At 33.8% G+C, this 26,605-nt stretch overlaps 3 protein-coding genes and 2 pseudogenes across 3 annotated transcripts; 4 read left to right on the forward strand and 1 right to left on the reverse strand.

Annotated features, from left to right (window-relative positions):
* The first annotated feature begins 701 nt into the window (after window positions 1–701).
* LOC143619897 (laccase-14-like) lies at window positions 702–3,830 on the forward strand. The gene is made up of 6 exons (XM_077091718.1): window positions 702–828; window positions 940–1,091; window positions 1,185–1,429; window positions 2,046–2,174; window positions 2,283–3,239; window positions 3,699–3,830. Exons 1-6 carry the CDS (start codon window positions 736–738, stop codon window positions 3,827–3,829), a joined length of 1,707 nt encoding a protein of 568 aa, XP_076947833.1. The 5' UTR covers window positions 702–735; the 3' UTR covers window position 3,830.
* A 6,051-nt stretch (window positions 3,831–9,881) lies between these two features.
* On the reverse strand, window positions 9,882–11,612 carry LOC143620069 (pentatricopeptide repeat-containing protein At2g03880, mitochondrial pseudogene; annotated as a pseudogene).
* Window positions 11,613–14,273: 2,661 nt separating this feature from the next.
* Window positions 14,274–16,134, forward strand: LOC143619898 (very-long-chain aldehyde decarbonylase GL1-9-like). The gene is made up of 2 exons (XM_077091719.1): window positions 14,274–14,519; window positions 15,470–16,134. The coding sequence occupies exons 1-2, from the start codon at window positions 14,289–14,291 to the stop codon at window positions 16,013–16,015; spliced, it is 777 nt and encodes a 258-aa protein (XP_076947834.1). The 5' UTR covers window positions 14,274–14,288; the 3' UTR covers window positions 16,016–16,134.
* A 2,604-nt stretch (window positions 16,135–18,738) lies between these two features.
* On the forward strand, window positions 18,739–20,894 carry LOC143620070 (very-long-chain aldehyde decarbonylase GL1-9 pseudogene; annotated as a pseudogene).
* A 4,212-nt stretch (window positions 20,895–25,106) lies between these two features.
* On the forward strand, window positions 25,107–25,964 carry LOC143620071 (co-chaperone protein p23-1-like). Its single transcript, XM_077091855.1, has 3 exons — window positions 25,107–25,111; window positions 25,530–25,719; window positions 25,798–25,964. Exons 1-3 carry the CDS (start codon window positions 25,107–25,109, stop codon window positions 25,960–25,962), a joined length of 360 nt encoding a protein of 119 aa, XP_076947970.1. The 3' UTR covers window positions 25,963–25,964.
* The last annotated feature ends 641 nt before the right edge of the window (window positions 25,965–26,605 follow it).

Consider the following 26,605-nt stretch of genomic DNA (forward strand, 5'->3'; position numbering starts at 1 on the left):
ATTACAATATAATATAAAATTATATATGTTTCCTAGACGATTTCTATACGTCCACCCGTGTCGTGCACGGGTCAATAACCTAGTACTAACTATATATGAAACTGTTTTTTTTGCTTCTATATATGAAACTATACATTACAATTAATATAGTTATTAATTCTTTTTCTGCTTCTTCTTGATGATAATATACTACAAATAATAACTATGAAACTATAGGAAAAAAATAATAAAACGATTGAAATATACTACAAATAACTATATATAATTACATTACAATTAATATAGTTATTTATTATTTTTCTGGCTTCTCTTCTTGATGATTAATATACTACAAATAACTATGAAACTGTAGGAATAAATAATAATAAAACGATTAATATATATACTACAAATAACTATAACTATATATAATATTTTTCTGGCTTCATCCACGCACATCGATAGGAACACGTAATTAGCCATTACTTGTTTAACAAATAAAGGACCCACACATCGATCACTTGGTTACAAGATTTTCTACACAACTGGCATCCACTATATATGAAAACCAAAGATTCCACGTTTTAAAGAACAGCGGTTAATGCATATTGGTCAACGAAATCATTTTGAAATTTCACGAGCTGCCAACAGTTTAGCAGCCTCTTTGCATCTTAAACCTACTATAAATACATGCAACCAACATACCAATTCTTCATCATCTGAGGTTTATAATTAATAATTAATAACATTTTAAATATGAAGAACTTCATCACCTTTCAAGCTCTAGGGTTTCTTCTCATTCTTTTATCCATCCATTCAGAAGCTGCTGTTCTTAAATATACTTTTGTCGTAAGTCTCGTGATCGATCCGCTCCATATATTGGACTACATAGCATATGCATTATTCAAAATATGTTTTAGTTACTTAAATATATAATTAAAACTTTGTGTTTAAATATAGGTTCAAGAAACCAACTACACGAGGCTATGCAATAACAAGAGCCTCTTAACCGTAAACGGACAATTCCCAGGGCCAACCATCACGGCTCGTCGTGGTGACACCGTCATCGTTGATGTTATTAACAAGGGCGACCACAATATCACAATTCACTGGTATAAATAAATATATTATTTTATTTCATTTGTATGTTATTTTATTATTGAAATACTTTATATTTATCTATTTTGATGGTGTTAAAAATATAGGCATGGAGTGAAAATGCCAAGGTATCCATGGGCCGATGGACCGGAGTTTGTGACACAATGCCCGATCCAACCCGGGGCTAATTTCAGCCAACAGGTTTTGCTCTCCAATGAAGAAGGCACGTTGTGGTGGCACGCGCATAGCGATTGGTCACGAGCCACCGTACATGGCTTATTTGTCATTTTACCTAGGCTCGGGACTACATACCCGTTTCGACAACCTGATGAAGAAGTACCTGTTGTCTTAGGTAATTTTTACCTTTTGCATGTCTTAATTGTGTTGCTAACAATTTAATTAGGCTTGTTGGTTTAGAAAACAATTGAAATTATTTTGACAAAAGACCACAAAAGGTGAACCAAATGATATAGACAAGAGGGAAACTTCAACATGCAATTGTATAATTAAATGACAACTATTTTTCCAATTAAATCTCATAAAAATAATATTTACAGATGTGAAAGTTCCATCTTTTACAAGAACCATAATTTTTTATATAAAGGTATCACTTTTATTGTTTAATATGTATATTTTGTGTTTCAAGACATTCTAGATAACTTGTACTTGATTTTCTTTGAGATCGATGTTGATATTCGCTTTGACATAATCGTTAGTTTCTATATTTTATTGTTGTTTGAAAATTCGTAGTCTTAAAATATATATTTTTTGTCTGACCACAATGAAAGGATTATACGTTACTTTAAGTTAATCTAAACGTGCATACATGTTTGGTTATTCTCCTCCTCCTTAAGAAACCCTTCTATTAATTCATTTAAAAGAAATATAACGTTGAATTGTTTTTCGAAAATATAAAACATTTCAATTATTTTAAATCAGACGCAATAAAATAACAACGAAAAATGCAGGTGAATGGTGGCAAAGCGATATACAAACTGTGTTCGAAAATTTCATAGAAAGTGGCGGAGATCCAGCGATCTCCGACGCTCTTACCATCAACGGTCAACCTGGAGATCATTACAATTGTTCCGCTTCAGGTTTAATTTTTTGTTATTGTTGTTATTATTACTACTACTATTATTTTATTACTACTACTGTTACTATTACTATTACCATTATTTTATGATATCGAATTTTGTTTATAGAAACTACTAAAATAAAAGTCACTCGAGGAAAAACATACTTGCTACGAATGGTCAACGCGGCCATGAACAACCTCGCCTTCTTCGCCATCGCAAACCACTCCCTCACCGTCGTAGGGTCCGACGGCGCGTACACCAAACTACTTACCTCCGATTACATCACCATATCGCCCGGTCAAACCCTAGACCTTCTCCTAGAAGCCAATCAACCGAACAACCGCTATTACATGGCCGCAAAACTGTTTAACGGCCAACAATCCAGTAATTTCGACACCACCACCACCACCGCCATCATCGAGTACGCCGGAAACCACACTACCTCAACCCCTCCGGTTTTCGCAACCCTTCCACCATCCAACGACCGCAACGCATCCTTTAACTTCACCGCAAGATTACGCAGTTTAGCTACCCCCGAACACCCAATCGACGTACCATTAACGATCAAACGAACACTTCTTTACACGCTATCAATAAACGCAATCCCATGCGCGGCAAACCAAACATGCGAGGCCATACGAAACACCGCACGGTTCGCAGCAAGTATTAACAACATAACATTCGATATGCCTTCGACGTCGATCCTGGAAGCTTACTACCGAGGAGTAAACCAAGGGTTATACGGGAATGATTTCCCGGACGTTCCTGAGTTTAAGTTTAACTACACTCAGGAAAGCGGTTTGAATGCGTCGTTGAGGGTGCCGAAGGTGGCAACCGGAGTGCAAATGCTGAAGCATAATGAGACGGTGGAGCTGGTGTTTCAAGGGACAAACTTGGTGGCCGGAATTGACCATCCAATGCATCTGCATGGGCATAGCTTTTACGTGGTGGGGTCTGGATTTGGGAACTATAATAGGAAGAGAGATTCGGTGAATTATAATTTGGTTGATCCACCTCATATGCAGACTATTGCTGTTCCTCAGAATGGTTGGACTGCTATTAGATTCAAAGCTAATAATCCAGGTAATTAGTTTATATATAATCTTTATTTTCTACTAATGGTTTGTCTTTTAGTATAGATAATAATAATAGTTGACAATTTGATAATGGTACTCTACCAAACTTTTACTTTTACTCGGATTATCATCATGCATGCATGCACACACTTTTGATATTTATTAATTACAAAGTTGTAGGTAAATCGGTAATTAATGAGCTGAAATTTTGGATTAGTGAAGTTCAATTTGTCTAATATATATTTAGCCAATATTAATCTTTTACAATATTCCTTTTAATGGTGAAAAATATTTAAAAAGTTAAGGAATCAACATTGTTTTAGAATAATTACGAAAACTGACTATTAAATTACTAAGTATAGTAGTTACTTTTTTGGTGCCCTCCAAAGAAAAAAGTAAATTTGGTTAGTATTTTAACTATTTAAATTTCATATCCTTATTGAATTTTTTTTGTTATATATTTTAGGTGTATGGTTTATGCATTGTCATTTTGAACGACATGTGAGTTGGGGAATGGGGATGGTATTTATAGTAAGGAACGGTAAAGACATCAACGCTAGAGTTTTGCCACCACCTCCTGATATGCCCCCATGTTAATTAATTATATTTAAGCATTTATTTGGTAATCGTACGTATGGTTTGTGTGTTTATTTACTTCTATATTGTATTCTCTGCAAATAGTTTATTTCTTTTTCTTGGCATTTGAGTTTTGTTTCGAGTTGTAATAAGTTGGTACATTAGTTACGATTTACCAAATATATACCGAATTGTAATAGTTAAGTTGGTTATCTATAATATTAATTAATATAAAAGTTTGCATACAATCTCTTGCAGTCGATTAATCAAATTCATTTTCTTGCAGCAATAAATTAATATTTATGTGTATTAATCCGAAAATTGTAATTTGTACATGAATCATAAACCCCCGTCTCAGATATACAACTATCGTCTTTGAAATTTGAATTGCATTATAGTACTTTTAGTAAACTGGACTAATCCAAAATTTGTAATTTGTACATGAATCATAAACCCCCATCTCAGATATACAACTATCGTCTTTGAAATTTGAATTGCATTATAATACTTTTAGAAAACTGGACTACGTACTTTAGTAGCAATTATAAAATCATACAAACTTACTAAAATGAATTTAATTAAAATGTGTTTCATTTACAATAATTGCTCGATCATATAATGTATTTCGTATGTGAAAAAAAATGATTCATACGTGCATGCATAAATGACGAAGAATGTGAGAATCGATGAATGTGTGCCTAAAATTAAATGATTGGATGTGAAAAGAGTAACAAACAATGTTTTAAAAACCGGTATGAACCGGCCGGTTCAACCGGTATTACCGGATTTTGTATAGAGACCCGGTATTTTAAGCCCGGTTTTATTGAACGGTTTGTTAGATCTTTGAACCGCCGGTTTTTTTAAAATACCGGTTTGAACCATCAAACCGGTTTTTAGCCCAATATTTTTTTAAGTCTTTAACTGCTGTTTGTTGGGTTTGCGGCCCATTTTATTTAACTTTCAACCTAGTAATAACTGATAACTCATAGCGATTATAGTCTGAGAAGAGTAAACGTCAATTCCCTCATTCCCATTACAATCGATTGATAGCAAATCCAAGGTTAAATTCTAACCCCCTGTTTAATAATTTTGTATGTTTGATCGTGAGGTAGTATGAATATATATTAATGATATGAAAAACTGAAATTGATGCTTATTAATCGATTATATACAGTGCTCATGCTCAATGCTTACATGAGAATATTATATGAATTTTAGTGTACAAGTTGTGTTAAAGCATAATGGATTGACAGAATTCCGATGTCATAAATCTATTTCGCACATTTATTTTAAAAGAACTTTGTTTAAAAAATAATTGCTTTTTTATTATTTTTGAATATGGATTATCTCTTGGATTATATTTTATAATGGAATTGCATATTTTTGGGTTATATTTTTAGTTAAAGTTGCATTATATAAAATTATAGGGTAAACTATACAGCCCGGTGCCCCGGTTGAACCTTCTGGTACAACCCGGTTCAACCGGTCGTACCATTTTTTAGCCAAATCCGGTACGTATAAAATACCGGTTTTTAAAACATTGGTAACAAATACTTAAGTAGCAATAGTCTAAACGTTTTGTATATCAAGAACATGTTAATTGATAAAGATTAAAAATATATATTGCATAGGACATAAATGATCGAATCAAGAACAAACCTAAGGTGACAAAATTAGGTTGTAGTGTGTGACTGAATGAAAATGTTGTATAGTGAAGATTGATTATTAAAATTATTTAAATACTCTTTTCTTCTCTTATAAAAAAATCAAAAATATCTGATTCAGGCTACTTACTTAATACAACTTAATTAGTCAAAACTTCTATAATCACAAGTAAGCATCTTCATGATTGTTCTAATTAGTTCCTTCAACCTTTGCGACTTTCATCTCTAATCGGTGCATCTAAAACATCGTTAACTGGGTTGCAGTTGGAGCGAATTCATGAATTTTTGTTAAATGATTAGAATCATTTGTGGGATCGTTCTCCAGTATATGGTAGCTTCTTGTTTAATATAGTTCAACACATGCATTAGATGACCTAACTCAATCTAGTAAAAGAAAAAATTGGTGATCTGACCCGGTGAAAATCTTTCTTAATAATTACAAAGACTTGAAAGTTTGTGACGCCTCGGAGAAATTTTGCGAACTTCACAATTATCCGCATTTACTTTAGATGTTTTTTTTGAACGGTAAATTTCAATAAAACAACTAGCAAGAAGTTAGAAACCGAACAAAAGAAAACAAGACTACAACATAAAATTACACCAATCTTTCCACAACAAATTTTTGAAAGACAAACGATTTTTTATCCAAAGAAATCCCAACGATTTAATATCTTCCACGGTTTTTGCGAAGCAAACCGTCTTATTTGAAAAGATGACTTCATGAGAATGATCCCGTATAAAACCCTGTTTTTCTCAGTCCCCAAATTGCTAGTTTCATAATAATGTAGCAGGTCGCTTATCGAAAAAGGCATATATGGGAGGAATGTGACACCAATTGCTAAGAAATTGCCAAACTAATGTGGCAAAATAACAAGAGGTGAGGAGATGATCACTCATTTCTTCGTATTCTTCACATAATCTACAAGTCACCGAACTCACCTCAATGTTTCTTTTGGATAAAGCCACGAGGGTTGATAGTCTATCAATTTCCGTCATTCAAGATGAATGTGTCTTTGTAAGTTGTAGTTTATCCATTGACTTCAGATAATGTGTCTTTGTAAGTTGTAGCTAGAATTATACCCTTTTGTTGGCTTTATTATTGGGCACGAGAGCATGCTCAACGTGTTAGTTAAGATGCCGTTATTATTTGATAAATTATGAACCATAGGGATGCAATTAAAAGCTTGGATCTGAAAGTCATACGAGAGAATCCTGATTTTAATAATATAAATGAAACTAGTTTTAGAGCCCGTGTTACACACGGGATAATTCAAATTATAAAATTATAAGTAAAATAAATAATTACATGGCGTATATGAAAAAAATGTATTACATCTATGCTTGTATCTATACAATGTGTACATAAATTGATTTTATTTATATCACAAAATGGTTTTTTTAAATGAACTTAATAAAAAAATGTCCGTGCAAAATCGTACCCCAGAATGCTTCTTTCTATTGAAAAATTCATTCTCGGTGTCATATATGTATAATTGAAAGAATTCTGGTTATGAACCAATTTCGAAAATAAGACTTCTCATACGATAGTAGTTATAACCACTCAGCCTAAATACAAAAGAGACGTCACCTTTATTGATATATTTATCAATTTACCACCCATCAAAAAAAAGTAGGATATTAAATTGTAACAATGGATGTTCTTCAAGAACTATGTTTTTCTAAGCTACACCATAAAAAAAGATTTTGATAAGTTTCAGAGGGCTTCTCGCAATTGAAGGAAAAATTAATGTTGAGATAAATATTTGAAATTTGATAAAAGTTAGAAGCATTGATAGGCATGGGGATGGCATGTCGAAAATGTTTGCAATCTTTTCTTAAGTTTTAATAGTTTAGGGAAAAATAGTTAATTTGCCAAATCCCAAACCTTTTGATTATTTCAAAAAATGTCCTTAAAAATAAACTTGAAACCCTAATCAAGTTTAAAATTATAACTTTCATACTTTTGACAATTTAAAGTCAACACTTTGAACCCATAACAAATTTGACGATAAATCTATTTTGCATTCTCACACTTTTAAAAATACTTAAATTTTCATTTTTGACCCGTAACAAAATTTGACCTAAATGTAGTTAACTTACCAAACAATCTATTTACCAACTTTTAACCTATAAAATCAAATTTAACATCCACAAAAAACCAAAATAATTTTCATTTGAGAAACATGATTTGTTGTTAATTTTTAAAATTCACCAAGTATTTTGAAATATATAGTAAAATAATATGTTAATATTTATATTTATAAAAATATATAGATATTATATAAATATAGTGTAAAAGAAAATTGAATAATTATTGCTTTATTACATATATTAGGGTATATTAGTTTTGGATGAAAAAAAATTATGAGAATTAACCAAAACATAACAAGTGCCTCCATTTACTTTATTAGAATAAGTAGATAAGAGTCACATATATAAATCCCTTAAATACTAAATCGCTAAAATGAGAAACGTGGTGGTTTCAACATTGTTTTCTCTTTTGCATCATATGCAACTTTGCTAATACCAAACTAAGTCAAAACATATGACAGAATATTGTAAGATAATAAAAGACATCGTGTTTTCCATGACACTGAATCGCATACTCGTCTTCCCGAAAGACATCTTTTTTGTCTCTACACATGATTCTTGTTGAATTTGGTATAAACGAAACCGAAAAACCTTATCCCATCAGACGTCTTTTAAATTTAAGAAAACCATACATTCATCATTTTTATGTTGTTCCGGCTTGGCTAACATCACAACATTTGCTCCACTTTCACTGGTTGTTTGCCATTGCTTATTAAATCTGTTTATCTTCAAAATAAGTAATTTCAAACCACTTGTTAAAGCTGCTTAGTGTTATAGCAAAGCACAGTAAGCAGTTTTAATAAGCAATGCGAAAGATTATCAAAAGTCTTCATCGATCTTTCTTAAACTCACCACCCTATTCAACCCAACCCGACTTGTGTGCACGAAACAAGATTCCATAAGTAAAATTGTCGAGATTCGTATGCCAAGAATACAACTTTCAAAGGCTTGAAATATTTCGTCTTGTGCTTGCCTGCACATTTCAAGAAAATGTATAACTAAATAGACCAGCTGGCAATCATCACATGATAAAGATGATAACTTGAATGCTCTGTTATTCTTGTTCTTGATTTAGTTGTTAAAGCATTTTAATGCTATTTCGGTTGATTCCTTCTAATCTGTGCAAAAGGGGAATCTGTATATGATGGTAACCTTTTATGATATCTAATCTGGTTTACCGTACATTTTCTTCATATTATTATTGCATTTTGTTGGTGCATTCATTGTAAATCATACTTCACTTTCACTTAATGATAATCATGCATATTTAATCATACTTTGATTATGAGAGACATTATTGTTATTGTTATCCAAAACACATTTCTTGGATCATCCTACCATCCCAATCCTTGATCCACTTTTGGACCTGTTTCAGTTTGCAACATGACCAAATAACATTCATACGCATGCTTGCTTTATGATAAATGCCGTTTGTCATTCTGCTTTTAGATAAATACGTATTCCATATATATCATATGACCAAATACCATATGATATATAGGTACAACTTTAACAAATGCATACTTCTACATGATATATTTTTAAGTTCTGAGTTAATGTGTATGGATAGACTTTAACAAATACATATTTCCATATGTTGACTCTAACCATGATGTTTGAGATGTGTGTCGGTTTGACTTTAGATTTCCATCGGGTCACTTTAAGCTTCAAATTCTTATGGATTTAACGATTATATTGACAAAATCGTTAATAGTATTGTTTCGTGTTATGCTACCATGATATTCCTGTGAAAGTTCTAGGCTTGACATCCAAATTCAAACTGCAGTTTTTGATAACTTTGAACTTTATTTGACTCGATTGCTATGCAATGCCTTATTCTGTGAATTTGAATGATCTGAAATATAAATATATATAGATATCGATTCTATCTTGTATATTGACTTTAACAGTTTCTATACCGTTGTTTATACTTTCTTAATGTAGAATTCTCTATAAATCTCATTGTTGTTTTGACTAAACAGTTTTGACCCATTACCTGACACTTTTTAACAAATGCTCTTTTTTCGATGAAATGTTGGTTTTTTTCGTGAAATTAATTAGTTGCGAGGATAGGTAATCCACCTTTGGACTTCAATACGGACTTTAATTCAAGTTTATAAAAAATCAACATTTGAAAAAATAAAAAATGTGATACTCAAACTTGTATAAAAGTTTGAAATCAACATTTGAAAGAAAAGTTGATTTCTCAGTAAAAAGTAAACCATATACAAGAATCAAACCATACCTTCAAACGAAACCTTCCATATCACACAAGACGAAAGCCAACAATCTCCTGAAGACCAACAACACATGTGTGTGAAACACCAGCTTAAACACTTCTTTTCGCATATAAATCACCAATAATCCCCACAATTACAACCACCATCCAAAAACCTATGATACCTATTAACATCCCTCACTATAATCTCCCTCTCCACCACTCTGCTTATATACTTAAATGCCTCATGACAATCCCTACAAATCCTCAAATTCTTCACAATCCTCAATGCCTTTCCTTGTGGTGCCACGTCAACAACCAACCCAAACGCTAGCGCCAGTTTCTCACTGTGATACCAAAGTGCTTCTATCTTATCCTCTTTCCCTACGTCATGCAACATTTGATCACAAACAGGCACATACCCTAATTTAACTATTTTCTCCATTAACTCGTTTAGCTTCGTATAAATTTGTTCAGTTAGTTCGTGTCTTCGGTCTCCTGCTAAAAAGACATGAACTTGACCACAAACTTCAATCCAACTCAACCCACCTTCCTTTTTTACCCTCCTCTCTCTCATCAATTTTCTAACTTCTTGCACTTCATTCAACCTTCCAGCACCAGAAAACGCATTTGCAGCAATCACATAAGCCGAATCGTCTTGTGAGTCGAGTTCTTGTAGCCTTTGACTCGTTTCTTTGACCATTTCAACATCACCGTGATGTGCACTGACTGACAACAAAGATCTCCACATTGCAGCATCAGGTTTATGATTTTGCATTGTTAAAGCAATATTTTTAGCCTCGTCTAACCTCCCAGATCGACCCATTGCACTCACCAAACACGTGTAATGCTCAATCCACGGCTCTAACTTGTACTCCACTGTCATTTTCTTAAACCAATGTTCGGTTTCGTTAACCAAACCCTTATTGCAAAAAGCTGTCAGGACCGATAAAAAGCTATATTCATCAGGTGCAAGACCTTGAAACTCCATTAACGAAAACAGTTCCAAAACTGAACCTTGATCCCCTTGTTGTGCATAGCCAGACATCATTGCATTAAATCCTATAACATTCATAACCGAAGCAAGCTCATCAAACACTAAACGGGCCTCATTAACCATCCCACATTTCCCATACCCATCCACTAGCGCCGTCCCGACTATCTCATTCAAATCAAGCCCATTAACAACCGAATGGGCATGAACCATCCTACACTGTTCCAAGGCAGCTAGCTCCGCGCACGAGCAAAGCGCAGCCGACACACTATCAACCGTAGACCCAAAACCGCAAGCTCTCATATCATAAAAATAAGACAAAGCATCCACAGATTTGTCGTTTTGAGCAAGACCGACGATCACCGACGAGTAACAAACCGGGTCTCGTTCAGGCATTTCATCGAACACCTTACGTGCATTCTCGGGTCTGCGAGATTTGGAATAAAAATGAATAAGGGCAGAGGCGGTATAGGGTTTGGAGTCAAGGGAGAGTTTAATTGAGAGAGTGTGAAGCTGGAGGCCAAAGGATAGAGAGGCAATTGAGGCGCAGGTTTTGAGAAGAATGGCTAAGGTGCGCTGGTTTGGGAGAACTGGGTGACGGAGCATGGAGATGAAATGGGTTAAGGCTGCGGGAGTGTTGGAGTGGCCGGAGATGAGGGATGTCCATGAGACGACGTTGGGTGATGGGATTTGGTGGAAGAGTTGAATGGCGTTGGAAGCTTGGTGGGATTTGAAGTAGAGGTTGATTAGATTGTTCAGGTGGAAGCGGTGGTCGGAGGTGGTGGTGGTTGTTGTTTTGATGAGTTGAGCATGGATCCGGCGGTGATCCGGTTCCATGGTTTCCGGCTGAAGGAGTTCCCTTGAGGATATTTGAAACTTTATGGGGGTGTTTGGGAATTGGGATTCCTAATTTTTACATTTTACCTCATGAGTTTGAGATATGGTAAAAATAGACATAAACATGTATTTACATATTTCTCCTTGCTAAACTTTGAAATTACGTATATCTCTAAACCATGTTTAAAGAGCATTATATATTTTGCATTAAAAACTTATATTTTAGGAAAATACGTAATTTCAAATGTTAGAAAGGGAAAATATTTAAAAATCCCTTTCATAAAAACAATAGGAATAAATCCTAGGTAGCGTTTGGTATGCAGTAATAACAGTAGGAATGGAATGATTCATTACGTGGGAATGAAAAATGTGGTGTTTGATTGCTCAATGGAATGGAATCACCCATTACACATGGAATCCCATTCTATCAAAACCATTCCTTCCCACCCCCCCCCCTTCTTTTTATTCATTTCATTCCTCCTTCACCCTACTTTCTCAACACCACCACCACCTAACAACCACCACCACCACTACCATCGACACCACCACCAACTCCGTCGACACCACCACCGCCGGCACCACCATTTTCGTCACCGGAGTTACCACCATCGCCATTGTAAGTTTTTTTTTTTTTTTTTGGTTAAAAAGTATTTTGAGATATGAGTGTTTTTATTGTTTCTATTTCATTTCTACAATTTTTTTTGGATAACAAACAATAAAAATGAATAATTGATTTCATTCCCATAGGTTAACCAAACAAGAAAATGAAATGGTAATGATCCATTTCATTCCCTTGTCCATTCCATTCCTTCTTCAATTCCATTCCTCTCTTATTCCATTACCTCCCTCATTCCATTTAATCCATGAATCAGATTTACGACACATCATCAAATCACGTTAATTACAATTTTAAAAGGGATTGAGGATATGATTGGAATCCACTGTAGTTTTTAAATTTATTAAATAGCACATTATTATATTTTTGTCAGTTTCAAAATTTATCAAAATGCTTCAAATAATTAAATTATTTTTATTTTATCATTATGAACTTTGAATTACTAGTTTCCACTTGTTTTCCATAATAAAGAATGAAAAGATGATATTAATGTGTTGTTATTTTGTAAATAGTGTGTTGTTAGTAAACTAAAACAAAACTCACTTCATATAATCAAATTGCGTGTTGGTTTCATTATTTAGTTGTGTTGGTTTCATTATTTTGGTGTCGTATTGGTTTCATTTGTGCTGGTTTCGTTATTTTGTTGTGTTGTTTTATTCATTTTGGTGTTGTATTGGTTTTATCATTGTTGTTTGATAGAATAGTAAAGCTCGTCCTTTATGTTTGCATATTTTTTCAGTGGATGTTCTTTAGCCAAAAAAATGTCAGGAAACATCTTTCATGTTTAAATTTTATAACGGTTTACGTCCTTTGGTCTAGCGTTATTACAACCTTTTTCTTTTCTTTTTTTAATTTAACTGAGATACTAGTATCTAGCGTTACCCACCGCAAACTATTAAAAATCATACCAAGTAATTTTAGGAAAATAAAGATTAAATGGGCAACTATATAAAGATACATCAATTTTTTTGTTAAACTATAAATTTCATTAAAACAAGGTCGGAGCCAATAACTCGTCCACAACCCCGAGAGGGCCAAACTACAAAGCAACTTCATTAAGACATACTTACACCAATTGGACCAAATCACCGACTTACAATTGGACATATTTTTTAGCCGAATAAAGCCTAAAGACTTGATACCGTTAATTATAACTTCTATGTTCACCTGTTTACCTTCAAAAATCTTCTCGCTTCTAGCATTTCAAATCCTTCAACAAGTGATAATCACAGAACACGTCCTTATCCCCACGCCCCTAACCCAACATTCAAATTTAACTCTAAAAGTTCTCGAGCCAGAAAACAAACAAAAGACTAACAGAGGGATCTTACACCAAGCGCTTAAAGGATCCCAATTCCCAAACAACAAAGGCCACCATACAAGCTGTGAAAATATGATCGGACGCTCCAAGTCATGATTGCATAACACACAAAGGCGTTCTGTAACCTAAACATTTCTGTTATGTAACTTTGTTTTAGTTAGAATTTTACCTATCTTCGCACTCCAAAGAAAAATGTTACAGTTAATCAAAACCCATTTACTTCACTTTATCACATAGTTAAAGATATATCATAGTAACATCAATGTAGTTATTTATTCATTTATTTTTAAACGGCTAACAAGTATTGAATGCCTAGGTACTCCGTACGGGGTGATCAATGGCAAAAGGCCACTGCTAGCTGACAACCTAGCCATACAGAGCTCTTAAGCGCCTTCAAGTTATCTCTAGTTCTAGAGAAAACTCAATAAAAACCGGATACTCTCAGAATTAAACTGGAGTTCGGATGCCGGTTAGTTAGTTAAGTATTAAAATTTTACTCCAAATAATAATTTTAATTTTCCTTTTCAGATAAAGAGAAAGGGGGAAGCAAAACAATGGTTTATTCATTTGAGTGTTGAGCAGTCCAGCCAGCGAATCCACAACACACACAAGATTACAACTAGTACAGCTGTCTTCTACAGATCTGATTCAATTTCATGGATCCATTTTGACCCAAATCATCTCTTGTTGTATCATACTACTTGTGGGTTTAACAACCAACTAATTCAAGTTTAGGGTGATGGTGTTTTGGGAAGGTTATGTGAGCGATGAAGTGATGGGAACATTTGCTCCTATTGTGGTCTACTGGTTCTACGCTGGCTTCTTCCAGTTGCTTCCGCCGCTCGATAACTATCGCCTGCACACCCGCAAGGAAGAAGATGCCAAGAACTCGGTTCCCTTGAGTTCAGTCATCAAAGGTGTCTTGCTGCAACAGCTGGTGCAAGCAGTCGTTGCCCACCTACTGTTCTTGGTAATTAATTTTTACATAAAGCTTTAACCTTTTGCTTCATATTATGTATAGTTTCATACCCTTTTGGTTAATTTGCAGATGGGTGAGATTTTAGGTTATTTTTAGATCCTTAACAAATAATTTACACTTTTAGGTTAGTTTAGAGATGATGGTTTCATGATTAGAGTGTTAGATGTATGTTGAAGTTGATTTGTGTGCTAATGAGTTTTTAGGTTTATTTTAAGATTCTCGAGAAATCGTATGTTGTTTGCATAGGCAGACCGTGCTATATGTGTAACTTTTGTCCGGTAAAGCTATCCCTCTATGGTCAACGTCTACGCGTTTCTATAATTCTCATGTTTGGTGATCTGATAAAACGTGATCTTGATTGTTGTTAGTATTACGGTGGTATGCTTTTCGTGATTATAATCGTGTGCCACGCGAGTGCATTCTTGAACGCTTTGGTAACGTCTTGGAATCTTGCTTAGTACTGCTGCAAATCTGCAATTTTCTCAAATTATCGTTAACTTTAAAGGATGCATTAGAAGTCAGTTATTGGTAGGGATTTTATAATCTTGGAACATCTATTTCTGTTATTCAGATTGTTCTAAAAGGCAAAACCGACATGAAATTTTCACAAAGTTTATATTGCATTCTCTATTTTTTAGATTAAATGTCAACTCAACAGAAGTGAGAACAAGAACACGTTTTTAATTATCTATAAGGAATATATATCATTAATCAAACTATCTTTTTATGCTGATATAAATAAATCTGCAGGATACCAAATATTGTACCTATAAAAAGTTAGGATTTTTCATTTACATTCTTCTAAAAGCTCAAAATTTGATCTACAATCATATTTGCTTATCGAAAACACTAAGCATATCATATTTATAGAAGTTAATATTTTTTAGCGTTTCAAAGGATATATATTAAATGTTTGACATCTTTGTTCGTGTCCTATGTAGGTGACATCACAGACCGATTTGGTCGGGACTGAAGTCCAACCGTCGATCCCCGTTCAAATTTTCCAGATCATCATCGCCATGTTCGTGATGGACACATGGCAATATTTCGTGCATCGTTACATGCACATAAACAAATTCCTTTATCGCCACATTCACTCACAACATCACAAACTGGTTGTACCATATGCGATAGGGGCACTTTATAATCACCCGCTCGAGGGTCTACTGTTAGACACAGTTGGTGGGGCCATCTCGTTTCTCATTTCAGGAATGACTGCAAGAACTGCAGTTATATTCTTCTGTTTTGCAGTGGTTAAAACCGTTGATGATCATTGTGGACTTTGGTTACCGGGTAATCTTTTCCATATATTTTTCCAAAACAACACCGCTTATCATGACATTCATCATCAGCTTCATGGATTAAAGTACAACTTTTCGCAACCTTTTTTCCCAATTTGGGACAAGATTCTTGGGACCCACATGCCATATGATCTCATAAAACGACCCAAGGGTGGTTTCGAGGCAAGACTATCTAAAGACGACTGAGCCAACTCTGTTCATTACTCCATTTTATTATCCTGTCAAGACGTCGGTTGACCGAGGCGACTTGACATTGTTCTTTAATTTATATTTATTTTAAGGGAATCATGAAGCACAATCAAATGATCATGCTAGTAAAGTCTCTCAAGTTTAAACTCTTTGATTGTGCTTAGTATTTTGATTATTCTTTCTTTTTTTTTTTGTGTTTTTGTTGTTTAATTAGTTTATGATTTAACGATGTACTGATGGTTTGTAACTTGTTATTAGAGTATGTTGACTTTTGAGTAATCTAGAACTCGTGTGTCATTCGTTTGACATTTGTTCTTCAAATGGAAGAAGACTATTTCATCCAACGTTAGTAAATGTTCTGAAAAGGATACTAATATGCTATGTGACCTACTATCGTTAAATCTCAAAAAGAAAAAATATGAATTGCCTACTATTAAGAAAAACGGAACAAAATATAAATTTTCTTTTTGAAAAAATTGGACATGTATTTACTTTCAATGGTTACTGTTCTACAAAGTTAACTTTTTTCTATAATTGTAATAAACTAGTGTTAACCCGGTGCGTTGCGCCGAGCGGGCCGGTAAAACCCGTGCGATGATAAAAACACAAGTGTTGTCAGTTCAGATCGTTGAGGCGTCAATTTGACGCGAATTCGATTGGTTTCAGTTATATACGTTATGATACCAGGACTAAAACAAAAAAATATATGAAAATGGAGGTGGACCAATGGGTTGCCGTTATCGGTAAAACTCAAGCGTTGATTAGACCCGACCATTGTCGAACCTAGAAGTTGAGGCGACGAGTTTATGCAAATTTGGCCGGTTTCCATCATGTCGTTATTGTACCGGAACTAAAAAAAAAACAAACAGACAAACAAATACAATTGGCATTCAGTCGGTTTCGTTACATTCGTCACGGTACCGGAACCAAAACAAAAGGTGGTAATTCTACGTGAATTCGCTCGGCTTCCATCACGTTCATTACGATACCAGAACTATAAAAAAATTGATATTCGATCGATCGGTTTCGTTACAGTACCAGAAGTAAAACGAAAAAAAAAATGTCTTGACTAACATGGTGCCGCCAAGTAGGGATGAGATTGGGATGGTACCGGTACCGATCCCGAAAATCCCGATCCCGAAATTCGGAAATTGTTGGTATCGGTACCGGTATTTCGTGAAAAATTCGGAAAATACCGGTAACGTACCAAATCGGTACCGGTACCAATCGGTACCTGTACCGAAAACGCTCATCCCTACCACCAAGTGACCCAATGAGGGGCTTGACGGCACCAAAATTTTAAGTTATATTATATAATAATTATATTACAGTTTATTAAATGGATAATAACTTGTTCTTCTGCATTAATGCCTTGTACATGACACTTGAGTCGGGACATCGGAGGGTTTAAAGTCTAGAGTTCAAGTCCTACACACACAAATAAATAAATACAAAAAAAAAAGCTATTGTCGTTCATAAAAAATGCCATGTACAATTGTACATGAAGCAAATTGACCAAAATACCATTTGAGTTAAAATAACTCCAAAAGTGTTAGTGAGTAGAAATTAAAATGACAAAAAAATGAAAGCCAGGCTGTCTTGTAGAAGAAAAAAAGTAATAGTTTTAGCCAAACTAGAATGAAAGATGAACTTAAATCTAATTGTGACAACAATGTTAATTATTATTATTATTATTATTATTATTATTATTATTATTATTATTATATTGGAATGATAACAATGTAATTTCGTATAAAATTTAAGACATCTAAGACAAAATTTATTGCATAGGAATATAGGATACAAGTCATTTATGCAATAGTTTCTAAGTTACCCCGGTTTAATAAACTTTGCCTAACTAATACATTATTTAATGCATATTAATTCACTACATTAAATACAAATATTTATACACATTTAATAATAATAACTATTATTATTATTTAAATAATAATACCCAATTATAAACATTGTTTAAAACATGTCCGGTTAGATTATACTTTTACGAATTCATCGCGACATGAGGCCCACTAGTAATTGTAGAAAATGAATGTTCATGACTCCTTGATAAAAAAGACATTTTGAGTTAGGTTATTTAGCAAAGAAAAACTTAAGTTTACAATTAACAAAAATATTTAGGGGTTAGCTTGGCATTATTTATATATCTGAATTTTAAAGATTAAGTATTATTTTTAAAAAATTTTGTCATCTACTCGTAGGTACTATGTAAGACTTGAACCAAAGACCTTCCAAACCTTTATAACCTAAAAATGTTTAAAAACTTTGTCTTTACTAATTGACCAGCAATTAACCCCATTAATTTAAGCATTAATTATTAATCATAAAATAGTTTCATATCTTTCTGACGTTAATGCTTTAAAAACTAATAACTTTATATGTTTTCCCAATATGATTATTTTGACATTTAATTTGAATAACAATAAAAGCATAATTACTAATAATAAAATAGGATTTGCATATTGAAAACATATCCAATTCTGTTAAGTGTTAAGGCATCTCATATACAACTAATTAATCACATTTTGTATATTTAAGTTTAATTATTTCATATATATGGCACTTAAAATATTTTCCTAGATGCCCATATTAAATACAATGAGACACATAATCAGTTTGCTCACACTATATGTCTATATCACTCGGAACTATATAGAACTTGTGGGTTTTGACTTTTGAGTGAGGGCTCTGGTCTGGCTACGATGGTGTTTTGGGAAGGATATGTAAGTGATGAAGTGATGGGCACATTTGCTCCGGTGGTGGTCTACTGGTTGTACTCGGGGTTTTATCAGTTGCTACCATCCGAAATTCTGGATAAATATCGGCTGCACACAAGGAAGGAGGCAGATGCGAAGAACACAGTGCCAATGAGCTCGGTTATCAAAGCCGTGTTGGTTCAACAGCTGGTTCACGCAACGGTTTCCTACCTCCTCTTTTTGGTATGCTATGCTTGTTTGATGTTAGGACCCAATCCGAAAAACTAACCCGACTTGAAGAACCCGAACCCGAGAAAAGACTAGCCCGAACCCGAACCGAAGTAATTTGGGTTGGTTCTCGGGTTTGATTTATAAGTTTCGGGTGAAAAGGCGAATAAACTTTTAGTTTTGAAATTAAATATATTTTTAGGTATAATAGTTAAGTCTTAGCCACTAAAGTTATCAAAATCTGGCTTTAATCGGCTATTGTCATTCTAACTATTATAGATCGATTGTTTATTATTAATTTACGTTTTCCATTTATTACTAATAGCAACAGAAATCGAACAACCAAATCACGCCCGATTGAATACAATTATGGTTCGAGTTAGTTTTACTCATCTTTTGAAGTGTTTTATCAAGTTATGTTGGTTTGTTATTTGATTATTTGCTTTATAAGCAAAAAAGAATATGTTGTTTTAGTTTTAGGTTTTTTTTTATTTTTTTTATTTATAGGATACTCGAAACCCGATTAACCAAACCCGAAAAAACCCGAACCCGAATTACCCGAACCTAAAAAACCCGTGAGAGATTTGGGTTGGGTTACGGGTCAAGATTTAAAACTTTGAAACCCGAAAAACCCGACCCGAAAAACCCAAAACCCGAAAAACGAACCCGAAGAACACCCGTATAATGATGTTATGCTCTTGCGATTGTTTAGTTGTTTGATCATGATGGTTTCATAGTTAGATGTATGATGAAATTGACTTAATCTCTACTAATAATAAGATTTTAGTTTAGAAATCATATATCATGTTTACTGAAATAACAAAACATTATAATTGATAACGTAATTTATTTTTTACATTTTAAAAGGTGTAAACTGTGGTTTTCGTTAATGTGGTTTGTCAAAATCTGCAGTTTTAGTCCAATAGTTTCAAATTTGCGATTTTCGTCCATGTGGTTTCATTTCACTTGCAATTAAACCCGAATTCACTAATCCCGTTAAGTCTAGTCGTTAAACCCATCAGCGTGTCCTTCATGTGAGGGGCAGTTTTGTCCAAGCCACTTCGCGTGAGGGGCTTGGGTGTATTTTGGGGGGGAGGGGGAGAGACAAAACTGCCCCTCACGTTAGGAACACACTGGTAGGTTTAACGACCAGACTTAACGGGATTAGTGAATTTGGATTTAGTTGCAAGTGAAATGAAACCACGTGGATGAAAATCATACATTTAAAACTATTGAACTAAAACCGCACATTTAGACAAAACACATGAAAGAAAATCAAAGTTTACTCTTTTAAAAGGGTTAAATGTTGATATATATTATATAATATAATGTTGTACCACGTACAATCATTTGACAACTATGTTGGTGTACTATATTTGTAGGTGACATCAGTGACAGATTTTGTTGGGACTAAAAGTGAAATCCTGCAGCCACCCCTCATCGTACAGATCTCTCAGTTCATCATTGCCATGTTTGTGATGGACATGTGGCAATACTTCATGCACCGGTACATGCACACAAATAAATTCCTTTATCGACATGTCCATGCTCAACATCACAAAATGGTTGCCCCTTATGCAATAGCCGCGCTTTATAATCACCCCGTCGAAGGTGTATTTGACACAATCGGTGGCGCCATTACTTTTCTTGTTTCGGGAATGACTCCAAGAACCGCGATTGTATTCTTCTGTTTTGCTGTGGTAAAGACCATTGATGATCATTGTGGACTTTGGTTACCAGGCAATCTTTTTCATAAGTTTTTCCCAAACAATACTGCTTTTCATGATGTTCATCATCAAGTCCGTGGAACAAAGTACAACTTTTCACAACCTTTTTTTCCAATTTGGGACAAGCTTCTTGGGACCTACATGCCATATGAACTCGTGAAACGACCCGAAGGAGGTTTCCAGGCAAGACCAATATCCAAATACTAAGTTTACTATGTTCGTATTCGATCAAGATTTCGGTTGACCTGGCATTGTTCTTTAAATTATATTTATTCTAATGGATTGTTTATCACAAACAAATGAATTTGCTATTAAAGGTTTTCAAGTTCAATTATATGGGCATGATCAATGATGATTAATGCATTAGGAACATGATATTTGAGTGTCTATATATTGACAATTAAGATGATCAATGGACTGAACTAGTGATTCGGTATTTAAATGCTAGCTTGCAATGTTTTATGGCCACCATTATAAAGCTAGCTTACTAAGAGTATAGATGAGTTGAGCCGGGCCCAAAGTCGATTCTTTTAACTTAAAAGAGCTCAAGCTCCGCTTACTTCATGCTCTATGACGAAAGCTTGAGTTCAGTCCGTAAATAATTTTATGAATAATGGGTTTGCTTATATTCGTGAGCTTAGTTAGGGTTGGTGTGTGAAGCTTATCGAGCTAGCTGGTTTATGCATTGTCTGATTCAAGCTTTTAACGAGCTGATTTCAACTTTTTATATAGCTAACAAACAGCCTGGCTTGTTTGTTTATAACTTAATAGTCTACTGTTGGAAGAGTTTTGATGGGGTGTGTTCTTTGTCTCTTTTGTTGATAAAAATAGTCATATCATAGAACAGTTTATTCACTCAATGAGAACATAAACTTCTTAGATTAAGAACTGGACCATACAAAACTTCTGAATCAAATCTATGCGACCTTGGATTGTTGTTGCATATTCAACTCCTGTTGTAGTTGTGACTGCTGTTTTCTTGATCTACTCAATTGGTTAAGGAAGCTTTTCTGATGGTATGCCTCTAGGAATTTCTGCTACTTTCAACTTCATGATTGTATTCCAGGCTAAGCACAATATCCTTATGCACACATTTCACATGCTAGGCGTAGCTAGTTTATTCGGCGGCTCCCTATTTAGTGCTATGCATGGTTCTTTGGTAACCTCTAGTTTGATCAGGGAAGCCACAAAAAATGAATCTGCTAACGAAGGTACAGATTTGGTCAAGAAGAATAAACTTATAATATCGTAGCCGCTCATGGTTATTTTGGCCGATTGATCTTCCAATATGCATAACCAACCCTAAACAAAAACTATGCAAGATTTTAAGATCTTGTATGTAAACTAAAACACCAAAAATTGATATGTAGCAAGTAACTACAATATTACAACTACATCTGCATAAACTCGCACTTTCTAATCAAGATCAGTTACTTGAAGATTATCAGCGAAGGAGATGGTGATGTTGGAAATAACCCATTAGCATGGCCTTGAGTACGGTTATAAGTTTACCAAGATGGCATAACCAGTCCCTGACAATTACTTGATGGCAGTAATTGTAAACGATAAATACTTGAGGGGGAATTCTTGATTACATGTAAATACCTATTAATTGTGGAAGAGTTAAAGGAACTAAAACTAATTATCATTAGTATAAATATTTAGTATTCCTTAAGAACTTTATATAAGAACATCATAAGTTTTCTTCTTCATTGAACGATCATTCATCAGATTAATTAAGGTATCATAACGGGAATCAATCATGGCTTCATCCTCTTTATCAAAGATCACGATTTCCACAAGTAATTAAGTATACTCAGTTTTACGTACAAGAAGTACATTGTCCAATATCAACCAATTTAGTTTATAGGTAACTAGATATAAATTATTTAGTTGAATCATAATTACAAACTAATTATATAATGATTAATCTACATTAGTTGCTAATTAACTAATTTATAATCTCACTCAAGTAGAAACCATTATCATGTTCATTTCACCAAACTCCAGTGAGGATCGTTTTGAGTTATATCATATGATTCTCTAATTTAAGTCAAATAGTGCAAAACTGAAGTATCACTAGCTTGCTTCATGTTCCACTGGATTGAAGCATGAATTCAGTTGATTCTAAACCTCTCTGTACTTGAAATGAAATTGCATGACTATTTGTAATTTTATGACTCGATTTTCGAGGCATTTGTGCATTACCATACTCATACGGGACTTGAAATTTGTTTTAAGAAACGTTCGGCCACAACCGTCAATGATGATATGTTTGTTCTTGTAGACAAAAGATACTAAGAGGCATGGTTGAGGTTCTTGTTGAAGACAACGATTCAAGTAACTTTGTTTATACTGAGTCGTAATTTTATATTTATTATTATTCGCTTGTTTGAATACGATATTGCACAAAATTATTTCCTAAGAATAACGAGGGTATTATTATATTGTTTATTAATTTTAATAAAGAGAACCTGTTTTCCCTGCATTAACATATGTGCGTTTGATTTGCAAAAGATCTGTGGAATTGGAAAACTTTCATTGTTAGCGTCTTTGGTTCATAAAATTATTGGAATTTGAAATACGAAAATTGAATTGAATCAAAATGTTCCTTTATGTAAAGGAATTCAGTATTTTTTCCAAATTATGACAACCCTATTGCCGCCCCTCGCACACAGCAGTCACTGTTGATGCTACAACCCTGGAAAAGTTTATATTATAGAATGTAGAGTTAGCATCCTATAAAGGTTTACTTTCAAAAGGTTATTTACTTTCAAATCCCTACTAAGGTTGGTTGTAATAAAATATATGGCTGCTAAAAGAAATTCTATAAAGGTTAGTTCAAATTAAAAATTATACAAATGCAGAAGAAAGAAACGATAACGATTCATTAAACAAACTAGTTATTTATTCGCGCGTTGCATTGTGAATTCAGTCGGTATAACTCGGGCGTTGCAATGACGAGTAATCGTAAATTCGGTCGGTATTCGCTGTATTCGTTACGACACCGAAACTAAACCTAAATAAATACACTTAACATAAAAACAAAAAACAAAAAACAAAGTTTACGTCACGATGTTTATTCGGTCGTTAAAGCCCGGACATTAGTAAAACCTGAGCGTTGAAACTCAGGTGTTGGTAAAACACATGCATTGGTAAAACCTGAGCACTATGGCAGTGATTTGACGCAAATTCGGTCAGTATCAGTTATGTTTGTTATGGTATCGGAACTAAAACAAGTACACACATATATATATATAGGAGAAATATAGTTTGAAAACCCTCTTGAGTTGAGAAAACCCATGAAAACCCTATGTAACATCGTTTTTTTTTTTTGTAACACGTAATATATGTTGTTACATTTAATACAAAACATCGAAAACATAAAAAAAAATGTTTTGCTATTTTTATTTTACATTTTTTTAGTAATTTATATATATGTTTTCAGGAAAGAGAAAATGTAAGAAAACTTTAACATTTTTTATTAACTTTAATTGTTGACCACAAGATTTAATCTTTAATTAAAAACATGTGGTTGAGAATGAGTTTCTAGAGTTTTCACAACTCAAGTAGGTTTTTATTCTAACCTAACCCCATATATATATATATATATATATATATATATATTGATGTGAACCAACGAAGTGGTATCGGTCTGTAAAACTCAGCATTGGTAAAGCCTGAGCGTTGAGGCAATGACTTCACACGAATTCGTTCGGTCTCCGTTACATTCGATACAATACCAGAACTAAAATAATATAAAACAAAAAAGCATTGAAAAAACCCCAGCATTAAAGCTACGCGAGTTCGGCTAGTTTTCATAATTACTGAGCCCACAAAAGAAATGAATATAAGTTTAAAAACCTTAAAAACCAACACATAGGAAGGGGAAAAAAAGCTAGTGGAACTAAAGAGGCAAGTAGTTGCTAACCAACTCACCACCAAACACTCATGTTTTTTAACGTTAAAAACAAATCCTAAATACGAATACAACAAAATCAGAAAACCAAACTGTGACGCCAAGCTTCACTTTTACTATATATAGATAAGAAACCGATTTAAAATATATAAGATACAAAAAAAGTGAGATTTTCCCAATTTTATTTATTAATTATTTAGTTTCTCTTGATTAAACTTCTAAAATTATTTAGTCAATTTGGTACACATCACGTACCCATATTTATTATTTGAACCGGTATCAAAATTATTAGAGATTTGGAAGTAGAAAAAAATGAAAAGCTTTACAAAAAAAGGTAATGTATAGAATACCCGTACTTGAAGCATCTAGATTAGATGGTACGGTCTTCTTCCATCCCGTTCCATTTATTTATTATTATAATTATAATCAATCACTCTCCCTTGATAGTTGATACAAACCGCTTTGATATCCATTTTGCCAAATTCCAGTTTCAGTTAAAAATGAGGTATGCATCGATTTCATCTTCAATTGCTAATGCTATCTAATGCCGTTACTGTAATAATTCGATTTACAGGCGTTTATTATTATTATTATTATTATTATTATTATTATTATTATTATTATTATTATTATTATTATTATTATTGTAACTATCTGTTTTCACTTGTTCAACAATCGACTGATTCATTGCGGTGTAATTTTAGGGATTCTATAATCATGCTATCATGCTTGTTAATTACATACGAATATAATAAATGTGCGTGATTTTGAAGATCGTAAGTATCATGATATAGTTTTGATGTATCATTGAATGCTATGCCGAGTTGTAGTTTAAGTAGGTATAGTCAAACATTTTGATCACTGCGAGTATTATCCTCTGAATCGCGGTAGTTAATCTTGTTCTCTTTATAAAATTTTGCTAGTCGACATCCTACTTTGAAGTGGGCTCAAAGGGCTGATGTGTTGTTTATCACAATCGATCTGCCTGATGCTAAAGACGTGAAGCTTAAGCTAGAGCCCGAGGGTAAATTCTACTTATCTGCTACTGCAGGGGCTGACAATAATTTATCTTATGAAATCGACATTGAGCTTCATGACAAAGTGAATGTGAATGTAAGCATGATTGATAACTCTATTCAAATTTTAAACTGTTGTGGATTGTGTGTGAACTAATAAAAATGGAAATTGTAGGAGAGCAAGGCGAGTGTTGGGTCGAGAACCATTGTGTACCTTATCAAGAAAGAAGAGAGTAAATGGTGGAATAGGCTTTTGAAGCAAGAGGGAAAAACTCCAACATTTGTGAAAGTTGATTGGGACAAATGGGTAGATGAAGATGAGCAGGATGAAAATGCTTAGTTATCTTTGTGTGATTATTAGCACAATGTAAATTAGGGTACTATAAACGAGCCGAGCTCAAGCTCTCTTGAGTTAACAAGTAGAACACCAACTCGGCTCGTACATGTTTTGATGATAACCAACTTTGCATTTGCTGTCCATTTGAATATGCCAATAATGTGGTTTCTGAGTATGCAGTTGGAGCTGATATGGACTTTGGTGACGTTGACTTTTCTGTGAGTACAGCTTTTAGATGTCTTGCAAGTGATTTGTTACAACTTTGATGAAGCGTTTAACACGAGATTATATTTGCTTTTGATGCAGAAACTTAATCTAGGAGGCGGTGAAGCAAACGGTCTTGATGATGGTAAAAATTTCTTGTTTCATATATATTTGTGATTACCAACTACCACTCTTTATGACTAGATGTTAAATATTAGTGAATTGGTTATAAAGTTGCAGGGAGTGATGAAGACAGTGAGACGGAAGAAGAAACGATAGAAGAGGAAAGTATTGGTAAAAAGGAAGTCACACCACCTGTTGGTAGCCAAGTTGAGGCGGGAGCTTGAGCTATAAGATTTGGTTGAAAATGATGATAAAAGTTCTGGCTGTGCTTAGTTTTGAGTTTATAAATATCATGAAAGTGTTTGGATTTCATTTGTTT

This window comes from Bidens hawaiensis, unplaced genomic scaffold (genome assembly GCF_021521415.1).
Source record: "Bidens hawaiensis isolate Kalapana, Puna unplaced genomic scaffold, B.hawaiensis_p1.1 tig00002525_1, whole genome shotgun sequence".
Taxonomy (NCBI): domain Eukaryota; kingdom Viridiplantae; phylum Streptophyta; class Magnoliopsida; order Asterales; family Asteraceae; genus Bidens; species Bidens hawaiensis.